Source organism: Panicum hallii, chromosome 5 (genome assembly GCF_002211085.1).
Source record: "Panicum hallii strain FIL2 chromosome 5, PHallii_v3.1, whole genome shotgun sequence".
Classification (NCBI taxonomy): Eukaryota; Viridiplantae; Streptophyta; class Magnoliopsida; order Poales; family Poaceae; genus Panicum; species Panicum hallii.
In genome coordinates, this window is record NC_038046.1 from 12,400,278 (window position 1) to 12,410,107 (window position 9,830).

Sequence of the window (9,830 nt, forward strand, 5' to 3'; positions counted from 1 at the left end):
CTATCCTAAGAAATATATCTAAAAACTACTGCAATTATAAAAACTATTCAAAATGTAACTACCGTAAGAAATATATCTATAAACAATTGAAAATAGTAAAAACTATTTATAATAGAACTACCCTAAGAAATATTTCTAAAAGCTATTCAAAATACTGAAACCTATTCGAAATATAACTACACTAAAAAATATATCTAAAACTAGTGCAATTATAAAAACTATTTAAAATATAACTACCCTAAAAAATATATCTAAAAACTATTAAAATACTTCAAACTATTTAAAATAGAACTATCCTAACAAATATTTCTAAAACTATTAAAATTACTGAATTCTACGTATAACTACCCTAACAAATATTCGTAAAAAATATTTAACAATTATACGATTATAATACCTCCAAACCGACGTGTCGACAGGGCTTCGCCGCTTCCTCTCCTCTCCTCCTCTCCTCTCCTCTCCTCTCCTCTTCTTTTTTCTGATTTTTGATGAATTTTATGAGAATTAGGGGGTGTGGGGGGGGGCTTATGTAGCTGGTGGGGAGGCATCCCGCCCTTCCAACGGGCGGGATGCCCCTCCCGGCCACCTCCCGCCCGTTGGGTGGGCGGGATGCCCCTCGCGCCAGCGTTCCGCCCGTCCAACGGGCGGAATGTCCTCGGGACACCTCCCGCCCGTTGGAACGCAACAACGTCCCGCCCTTTGGGCGGGCGGGATGTCCCCCCGTCCGTTGGAACGGCGGGATGTTTGCGTTTTTTCGCGAAAAGGCCCCTGCGAAGACTGTTTCCTCCCTCCGGCGACCCCCCGCCCGTTGGGTGGGCGGCCTGTGTCATCCCGCCCGTTCATTGGGCGGGAAGCTCCCATTTTCCAAAATATTCCAAACCGGCACCCTTTTTTCGAATTTTATTTTATTTTTAACCTTTTTTAAAAAAAATTCAGGAAAGCGTCAGCCGAAACGCCGGGGACAGCCCGGGACGCCGGCCCGGTGGCCATCGTCACAGGGCAAGCGGCGGCCGGGCGGGCGCTGGCCGCCCCCGCTGCGTACGTCGCGGCCCGGGCGCCCAGGATTTCGAATTAAAGCGGGCCGGAGTAAAAGGCTCTCCCTCCCTCGACGATCAAAAAAATGCCCACCCGTTGGTTGTTTCACGTTTGCCATTGACAGCTGCTGTACACACGAGGCACGATCACGGGGGTTAAAGAAAAATGCCAGCCTCTGTTTCATACCGCTTAAAGAAATCCTGGGGGGTACAGCGATCTGCTGTGACCATTTTGTATTGCGTCTGTCTCGGAAGCATGTGGTGCTAGATGCCTGACCATCCAACAGGATTAAGGGTGTGTTCGTTTCCGGGTACCTAAAGTTTAGAGGGGTCACATCAAAGAGAATCTTGTCATTTAGAAGTATTAAATAAAGTCTAATTACAAAACTAATTGCAGAACTCTAGTGCTAATTCGCGAGACGAATCTAATGAGGTATATTAGTCCATGATTAGCGAATAATTACTGTAGCATCACTGTGGCAAATTATGAATTAATTAGGCTCATTAAATTTGTCTCGCGAATTAGCACACAGCTGTGCAAAAAGTTTTATAAAAAAATTTTATTTAATACTTCTAAATAGCAAGATTCTTTTTGATGTGATGGGTCTAAAAATTAGAGGCTTGGAAACGAACATGCCCTAAGGCCTCTCGGGATCCGATTTGGGTCAGATTTGTCAGAACGAACAATGCTAATCCCTTTTTATTAGCAGAGACACGTGACTTGCAGACGGTGGGCAGGATGGAAGTATGACTAAAAGGGCCTGCTTGATCGATGCACAAATAGCATTTACATGGAGAAGCTGCAGGCATGACTATCCGGTTCCGAGCGACATCCAATGGTAGCTGCAGCAGTCGCCAAGGATATCATTCTAATGACCTTATGACCACCTTAACGATTGAAGATAAGAGGAATCCGAAAGAGAAGAACACACAAAGGAGTTTTTTGTCTTCATTTTCTTAACAAGAAAAATGGTTTTTTACTAAAAAAGGCGACGAACACAAGTACCCAGAATCCTTTTCAAAACAAGAAAAAAAAACAAGTACCCAGAACCATCGCCGAGCGAACCAAGCCAAGAAACAGCCAGGAAGCAGACACACGCGCCCCTGGGCCTGGCTTCCTCGTTTATCACGTCCCACTCCCCTCGCATTCTCTCTCTACCTCGCCTTCCTGTCCTCTTCCCGAGAAGCAGACGAAGCCCACCGGATTTCCACCCGGTTCCCCGTCCTCCCCGCCTGCGGCTTACCCCAGTAGCCCCCCCCCCCCTCGAGTCTCGGCAGCTCGATTCGCCGCCAGGACCGCGGTTCGGCGCCTGGATCCGGCAATCTCTCGCCGAGGCGCCGCAGATCCGAACAAATCCCAGCCTTCCCGGTGAACTACCCCCTCCGGGCGCAGCTCTGTGGCCGCGCTCTTCGTTTCTGTTGATAGTGGAGCTTGCATTTGTGTGTGGCTGTGCAATCAGATGCTCTAGGATTAGTTTGTTCTGAGTTTCTTCTTCCCGTCAATTCACTCGCGCTCGCACTGTCCGAGTGTGCTCACTCCGGTTGCCCGGACGTCACCTCGTTGCATCATTAGCATCAGAATCGAACTCCCCGTGTGCTTGCTCTACTGTCTCTGGTCGGTGGTCACTTGCATGCGATTTTTGGCGTGCTAGACGCCAAGGACGAACAGGAGCTTTGGTGTCGCTGTGGGCATGGCCTTGCTGTGAGAAATCTCTTGGGGAAAGATGTGGAAACAGTTCCTGCACAAGCTGCCTAGGAAGTCCTCTGCCTCCGGGAAGGGCGACCACGCCGCAGGCTCTAGTCCGGGGCGCAATGCTGCCGGGAACGGGAGCGCGATACAGCGTACGAGCAGCTGCCCGAGCGCCGGGCCTGCCCGTCCTGCGCCCGGCGTGAAGCGCATGTCGTCCGCGGTGTTCCCGTCGAGCGTGGTGGCTGGCATTGAGCCGCTCGTGCCGTTCAAGGATGTCCCGAACGGGGAGAAGCCGAACCTGTTTGTCAGCATGGTGAGCCTGTGCTGCGTTGTCTTTGATTTCTCGGACCCCAACAAGAATTCAGCGGAGAAGGATTTCAAAAGACAGGCATTGGTGGATCTCGTGGATTATGTCGAATCTGCTAGCTCCTGCTTCACGGAGCCGATGGTTATTGCCTGCTGCAGAATGTTTGCTATTAACTTGTTCAGGGTGTTCCCTCCCAATTGCAGGTCCAGTTCATCTGGCGGTGGTGAGGGTGAAGAGGAGGAGCCAATGTTTGACCCTGCATGGGCCCATCTGCATCTTGTGTATGATCTCCTACTGAAATTTATTGGCTCCTCATCTCTGGATGCAAAGGTAGGAAAGAAATATTTTGACCACACATTCATCGTAAAGTTGCTTGAGCTCTTCAATTCTGAGGACCCAAGGGAAAGGGACTGCTTGAAAACAATATTGCATCGGATCTATGGAAAATTCATGGTGCACCGTCCTTTCATCCGCAAAGCAGTGAGCAATATATTCTACCATTTTGTGTTTGAGACTGATCGCCATAATGGTATTGCGGAACTGTTGGAGGTTTTTGGCAGTGTTATTAGTGGGTTTGCATTGCCTCTGAAGGAGGAACACAAAATCTTTCTTTGGAGGGTGCTAATTCCTTTACACAAGCCAAAAACAGTCGGTGTGTATCTGCAGCAGCTAACCTACTGTGTGACCCAGTTTGTAGAGAAGGAGCCAAGGCTTGCAAGTTCGGTGATACTTGGCTTGCTCAGATACTGGCCAATAACAAATAGTCAGAAAGAGGTAATGTTTCTGAGTGAGATTGAAGAGGTCCTGGAGGCAACCAACATGGTCGAATTCCAGAAATGCATGGTTCCGTTGTTCCGACGAATTGCTCACTGCATCAATAGTTTCCACTTCCAGGTACTTTTGTTCAATATCTTGTCCTAAATTTGGTTACCTTCCTTATTTAGCTTTGAGAAAATAAATAGTATGCTGTATTTTAAATTTACATCCACAGATTCATAGTGTAGCCTGCATGCATTGTAGCCCTCTATTTATATAAGGAGTTTTTTTATGCACATATGCAAAAAATATTGTACCAAATGAAGAACATACAACCAAATAGCTAACAACCACTCATTCATGATTGCATCAAATTCATTCCTGACACGTTGATTTACTTTGTCATCTACTACATAGTAGAGTCCAAAGGACCAGGCATCCAATTGGAACCGTTCATGACCACAAAATGGACTTATCGTTACATAACCACTGGCTGCCCATGTATGGCTAGGTTCTATTCGGTTACTTGACGTGTATGCAGATAAGCCAAACATGTAATAAATACCTGCTGTTTTCAGAAAGATGTAGACAAAAGATTGTAGGCCAGTGTGCCATCACCAATGCATATGGGAGATATTCTTAGTTGATTTCGCCGTTTTTCCATTTCTACAGAAATTAAACGGCAGAACTGTATGCAAGATATGAGCAATATAGCAATGTATCTGATTGGTAACTGGTCATGTATGGATGTATAGTATGACCAGTCTTGGTGGGATTTGAAAATTTGATGTTAAATAAAACCAGAATAGGTGAACTGCAATGGATAATTGGAATAACTGATGGCGTTCTGGTCATAGTTAGCTCCCCTGCAAAAGGAGAAATGAAACCTTGTCCACAGCTATAGCAAGTACTGTTCCCGTGGTCTTTTCTATTATTGCTATTCACCATTTTACTTTTTTTTTTCTTCTTTGTAGCACTTGGTAGCATTTCTAGGCTTATGGCTACTTTTTAGTTGTTCCTTTAAAATGGTTAACTCAGATCACACAAACTGTTTCAGGTTGCAGAGCGAGCACTCTTCATGTGGAACAATGACCACATCGTCAGCTTGGTCGCACAAAACCGGCAAGCGATCGTGCCCATCGTCACCCCAACATTGGAAGAGAATATCCAGAACCACTGGAATGTATCAGTCCTAAACCTGACAGCTAATGTGAAGAAGATGCTGTCAGAGATGGACGAGGAACTCTTCTCCACCTGCCTTGCCAGGCATAAGGAAGATGGAGAGAGGCAGGCGTCGCTGGAACAGAAGCGAAGGCTGGCCTGGGAGCGGCTAGAGTCTGCGGCAGCGTTCCAGCCAGTGACTGGCAACACAGCCGTCCTGGTGAGCCGCTAGGCTCAGGTGTCGGAGGGACGCAGCAACTCCTTTCTCCTGTGTTAGCTTGGTGAAAATGGTCCTAGCAGAACAGAACAGCACCTGGTTTGTTTAGTTTAGTTTAGTTCGTAGAAGTAGAAATATGCCACGCTGTAACTATTTGTGATGGGATCTCTCCGTCTCTCTGATATGATAAATTGTTAAAAGGCATCAGGCATGCCTGTTTCATGCATCGTGCCTGTGTTATGAGCAGCGTCATTCAGCTTTGTTCTTTTCGCTACTTCCGTTTAGCAAGTGGTCAGCTACCTTGACAGCATTGCTCAGCTACATTCTCAACTGGCTTTCCAGAGTAGATATCAAATAAAGACTAGTGAAGTTTATGGATATATGGAGTTTACCATAATGTAGTCAAATAAATAAAACATGGAGTAGTGTTGAATGCTACCAAAAAAATAAAAATAAAAACAGGCATTATATGCTCATAAAACGAGCAGAGGAGCAAAGTTTGCTCAGCCTAGAGCCAAATATGGTAGCATACGTATATCTTAGGAGTCATAGGCAAGGAAGAAAGTTATTTTAAAGAATAAAAAGGAAGAATGGCACAACAAACTTTGAGGAAAAGAAAACGTAAGAAATGGCTCCAAGTTTCCAGCAGACCTTGAGAAGAAGGAAAAAGACCACTTGAAAAATAATTAAAAATTTCCGTTGCCGGGACTCGAACCCGGGTCTCTCGGGTGAGAGCCGAGTATCCTAACCAGCTAGACTACAACGGATATTGTGGTCTTTAGGAATTCTAGAACTATCATAACTGTTTATTCATGATCTCGATGCAGAATATTTAACACGCTGAATCGGGTAAAACTGGAAAACAAAACGCTGATTTCATTGATAGATAACGAAATTTGTTATGCATGGAATTTACAGGTTCACAATATATTCGAACCATGGGAACAAAGATGCCTACAGTGCTTGCTTAACATAAGAAGTCTCGTAAAGAGCAGGGATCCCAAGATGCACCGTGGAGTCAGAAAAAAATCCATTTTCACTTTTTCAGCATGTACATTAGGAATTCACAACCTCAGTTGCCCCATAAAGGGTTCCTCTCTTCATCTATGTCAATGACCAGCAGCTGCTCTGGTTTTGAACCAATTGGTCCCTCTTTGTATAGCGTGGGCAAATACGCATGGTATGCCGGTAGGTAGCGCGACACAAAATCCATAACCTGCAAGAATTTCCAATGATTATATTTCCATGTAAAAAACGTCAGGGTAATGAAATCGAGTGGGGAATACTCTCCCCCGTTGCCGTCCAAAAAGAAAGAAAGAAACCACATCAGGAATTTAATTACTGGATAAATGTGTGTCTAGTTCAGATGGGCTTCAATTTCAAATGAATAACACAAAAATGATTTGATGAAGAAACTACATCACTCGACCAGTCAATCAGTCGGTTTTAACTTCCCCTACCATCAGTAAGGCTCCAACAAATATTGCTACTAGGACTCCAAAGGGGTTCTGCGGAGTGAATAGTTATGTCAGAGAACGCACCTCCTCATTGGACATTCCAGGTTTTCCATCTGCTCTCATAGCTATCTCTGCCTGCAAAAATTCAAGTACGAACTTCAGAAATTGCAATCCATAGTTTGTCATGAATTCTGCAACGCCGCTTGTTTAGATAAACGAGTAATGACCTGCAGCCTCCACTGGAATACACAACTGGGTTCTCGTATTTTTATAACAATCCATGACCCGATGAACCTGTCCCAAGCATTATAGTATGCTTCTAGGTTCTTGTTAACCACCTCGAGCTGATGATGACAACATTAGTGTCACACTATAACTATAGTGGAAGTAAGAAAAAAACAGCTAAATCAGATCACAAAATAATCTGACAAGATCACCTGAGGATCCACAGCTTTCACAACTTCATTTGGAAGAGGTTTAAATCCAAGCATCCATCCTTCAAAGAGAATAACCTATGGCATCAAAGAAGACATACACTAAATTGAGAATCACAGACTTCTCAAACTAATGCTCGTCAGCTAAATAGGAGATTACCTCCAAGGGTCCTTCAACCTCTGGCCACACTGAAGGATCAGCACGATCACCTCTTCCCCCAAAAGCAGACTACATGGACATGTGGCATGTATCATGAAGATGATCAGCTATAAACATCAGCTAGAAGAAGGTTAACTGCAACCTTTTACCTTGTCATACCGTGGAACCTTCATCTTCATACCTAAATGTTATGAAAACAATTGTCAGTTCACATAAAAGTTCAGCACTCAGTTCATCATGCCTTTCCATACAGGCAAAGAAGAGAAGCCCTAAGCACAGATCATCATCAAGAAGAAACAGAAATAGTTTGCAGAAAGTTCAAATACTCGTTCTGAACTAGTACCTTCCTTAGTTAGTTTGGTAAGGGACTCAAGTGTTTCAGCTGAGAATTGGAGATCGTGGCTTCCAGCATTTCCACGGAGCTGGAAAGTTTTGGTCAGTTACTCTCAGTTCATCATGTCTTGCAATGTTCATGCAATGTTCAAAGTAAAGACAACCTAGCATCCTACTGGAGGGAGTTTGTACCTCTAAAAGAGCATTTCCAGGGTTTCTATCCCTCAGTTCATTCTGGACATAGGAAAATTATAAGGGTCAGCTATTTCACTATTTTGAGACCATTTCTGAATATAGGATTGGAATTTTCCATATTTAGTTGAAGCTTCGCACCTGTTCTTTTGCTGTCAAATAGAAGTCATCTATAGACAAGGTGGTGGAATTCCTGTGTCACATAAAATTTTAGCCCTTTATGCACACAGGTGACGAGACGTGCTATGATCAGTTTCGATAAGAAAAACTTACCTACCAGCAACACGAAAAAGGTAATTAAGCGCGAAAACAAGAGTCGTCTTTCCACTTCCTTGAGGAGCACTGACCCCAATCTGCGTTACATAAAGAGGACTAGTTATCAGTTATAAACTGAAATTGTAAGTAGTTTATTCTTGTAACCTCAGAATCAGATTCAAGCCCCATCCTGGCTGAAATATCTCCTTTAATGATTTTCTCGATCCATTAAGTGTGCCTCATGGACAGCGTATGTTTTTTTTATGTGTACGGTGGACGTATAATTCACAAGAACTTGTTCTCTTCTGCACAGCTGGTGTGGGGGCATGATGAGAGCTTTGGATTCTATACAAACTACAAGACAGAGTTCTGTGACAGATTCGTCGGTTTATATGTGAGATGACAGATCTACTGAAGAAATCGACTGACTAGTTCTACTTGGCATGAAAACAATTAGTATCGAAGCAAATATGATGCAAATAACCGCAAAAGGGAAATGCTTATGCGTGCTTACCACCAATGGTGGGATGTCGTCGCCCTCCTTGTATTTGGCCCTGTGCTCGATGACCTGGTCCTCGCACCAGAGGAAGACGGGGATGTAGAAGTGGTATATCCTGACTTTCTCGGCCTCCGACAGCTGGAGCTCGTTGAGGCGGAACAGCCGAGCGATCTGACCTCCGCAGCGCAGCCACCGGTCGATGGACTCGGCGATCTTCTCCTTGGTGTAGCCGATCCTGTCCACCAGCGGCCCGCTGCAGATGAAGTCGTACAGGTCCTTCACGGACGCGACGAGCGCCGGGGACGACGACGGGGTGATGCGTGGCGGCGCCAGTGCCCGCCCGGGGCTGTGATCCGGGCATGACAGGAACGCTGGTGCAAAGAGACCGAGAAATTTGCATCAACGAACAATTGTGTTTAATCTTATCTTACAGAAATCGACACTGAGCGATCGGGGCTGAGCTGATCTTTCTTTGCTCCTTGCTAGGTGAAGAAAGGGGGAAGAAACCAAAGTGTGCAAGAATTTCTTACTCGGATTACCATCCATGCAGTCCGCCCAAGAACCAGATAAATCGATGGCCCAGCAAGAACCAATAAGAACCCAAACCAAATTCGATCTGGCAAGGACTAAAAAACCGGACGGGAGAGAAGACCAAGATGCGCAAGAGTTTTATATCGAACATTGCTCCACTGGGGAAGAATCAAGAAATAATAAAAAAGTTGTTGCTGAAGTCACACGCGGCCACGCAGGCAGGTGCTGGCATCCCGAGCCAGAACGATGGCGCCTGCACCGTCCAGACGCCCTCACCCGTTTCCCAGCAGTTGCGCAACCGGATGGAAAGTCCGTGCAAAAACAGTAAACGACACCCAGAACACTACCGCGAAAAGAATCGTATCCCAGTGCCCAGCTAAGGAGGAATCTTTCCTCGTACGCACGAAACTGATGGTGGAGCAGTGGGGCCAACCCTTCCTCGACGGAGCGGCTGCGGCAGTCACTGCGGGGGAGCAACAGGAGGCCGCCACCGCCCTGCGGTGGTGGTGGTGGTGCGGCCTGGCGAGGAAGCCCGGGCCCACCGCGGAGGAGGATGAGCAGGTCGAGGACGGCGGCGGGGCGGCGTGTAGCGGCGCCATTCTCCGCGCCTGTCTCTTCCTCTCGGGCGCGAGCGAACGAGGGGGTTGCGCTTGCGCCCGCGCTAAGAACTAGGAGACGTGGGGTTTGGAAGGGGGCGGAGGGGATTATCCAGGATTGGGCGCGGGGCGCCGGCAGCCTCTCGATGCGGCTCCTGCCGCGCGCCTTGCGGCCGGTCGCTCTCGCCGCCTCGCGTCTCCCAGAGCT

At 46.3% G+C, this 9,830-nt stretch overlaps 2 protein-coding genes and 1 non-coding gene across 4 annotated transcripts; 1 reads left to right on the forward strand and 2 right to left on the reverse strand.

The window, feature by feature from the left end:
* The first annotated feature begins 2,192 nt into the window (after positions 1-2,192).
* LOC112895595 (serine/threonine protein phosphatase 2A 57 kDa regulatory subunit B' kappa isoform-like) lies at positions 2,193-5,405 on the forward strand. Its single transcript, XM_025963563.1, has 2 exons — positions 2,193-3,925; positions 4,845-5,405. Exons 1-2 carry the CDS (start codon positions 2,759-2,761, stop codon positions 5,178-5,180), a joined length of 1,503 nt encoding a protein of 500 aa, XP_025819348.1. The 5' UTR covers positions 2,193-2,758; the 3' UTR covers positions 5,181-5,405.
* Positions 5,406-5,859: 454 nt separating this feature from the next.
* On the reverse strand, positions 5,860-5,932 carry TRNAE-CUC. Its single transcript has one exon. It is a non-coding gene; the product is annotated as a tRNA-Glu (tRNA).
* An 83-nt stretch (positions 5,933-6,015) lies between these two features.
* LOC112895596 (D-glycerate 3-kinase, chloroplastic) lies at positions 6,016-9,720 on the reverse strand. Of its 2 annotated transcripts, none has more exons than XM_025963564.1 (12): positions 9,460-9,720; positions 8,511-8,866; positions 8,015-8,094; positions 7,883-7,934; positions 7,742-7,783; positions 7,560-7,638; positions 7,366-7,397; positions 7,217-7,285; positions 7,060-7,134; positions 6,850-6,966; positions 6,707-6,757; positions 6,016-6,381 (listed from the first exon to the last, which is right to left on the reverse strand). In XM_025963564.1, exons 1-12 carry the CDS (start codon positions 9,623-9,625, stop codon positions 6,238-6,240), a joined length of 1,263 nt encoding a protein of 420 aa, XP_025819349.1. In that variant the 5' UTR covers positions 9,626-9,720; the 3' UTR covers positions 6,016-6,237. The 2 variants fall into 2 exon arrangements, with proteins under 2 accessions (XP_025819349.1, XP_025819350.1); XM_025963565.1 differs by lacking the exon at positions 9,460-9,720 and adding an exon at positions 9,026-9,441.
* Positions 9,721-9,830: the final 110 nt, after the last annotated feature.

What these genes read in the sequence shown, in the direction of transcription:
- LOC112895595 (XM_025963563.1), top strand. Translation starts at nt 2,759, where the DNA reads ATGTGGAAACAGTTCCTGCACAAGCTGCCTAGGAAGTCCTCTGCCTCC. An exon ending in TCAATAGTTTCCACTTCCAG is followed by an intron (nt 3,926 to 4,844) that starts GTACTTTTGTTC and finishes AAACTGTTTCAG; the next exon opens with GTTGCAGAGCGAGCACTCTT.
- LOC112895596 (XM_025963564.1), bottom strand. Translation starts at nt 9,625, where the DNA reads ATGGCGCCGCTACACGCCGCCCCGCCGCCGTCCTCGACCTGCTCATCC. An exon ending in TACCAAACTAACTAAGGAAG is followed by an intron (nt 7,398 to 7,559) that starts GTACTAGTTCAG and finishes CATAACATTTAG; the next exon opens with GTATGAAGATGAAGGTTCCA. An exon ending in AGGTTCCACGGTATGACAAG is followed by an intron (nt 7,286 to 7,365) that starts GTAAAAGGTTGC and finishes ATGTCCATGTAG; the next exon opens with TCTGCTTTTGGGGGAAGAGG.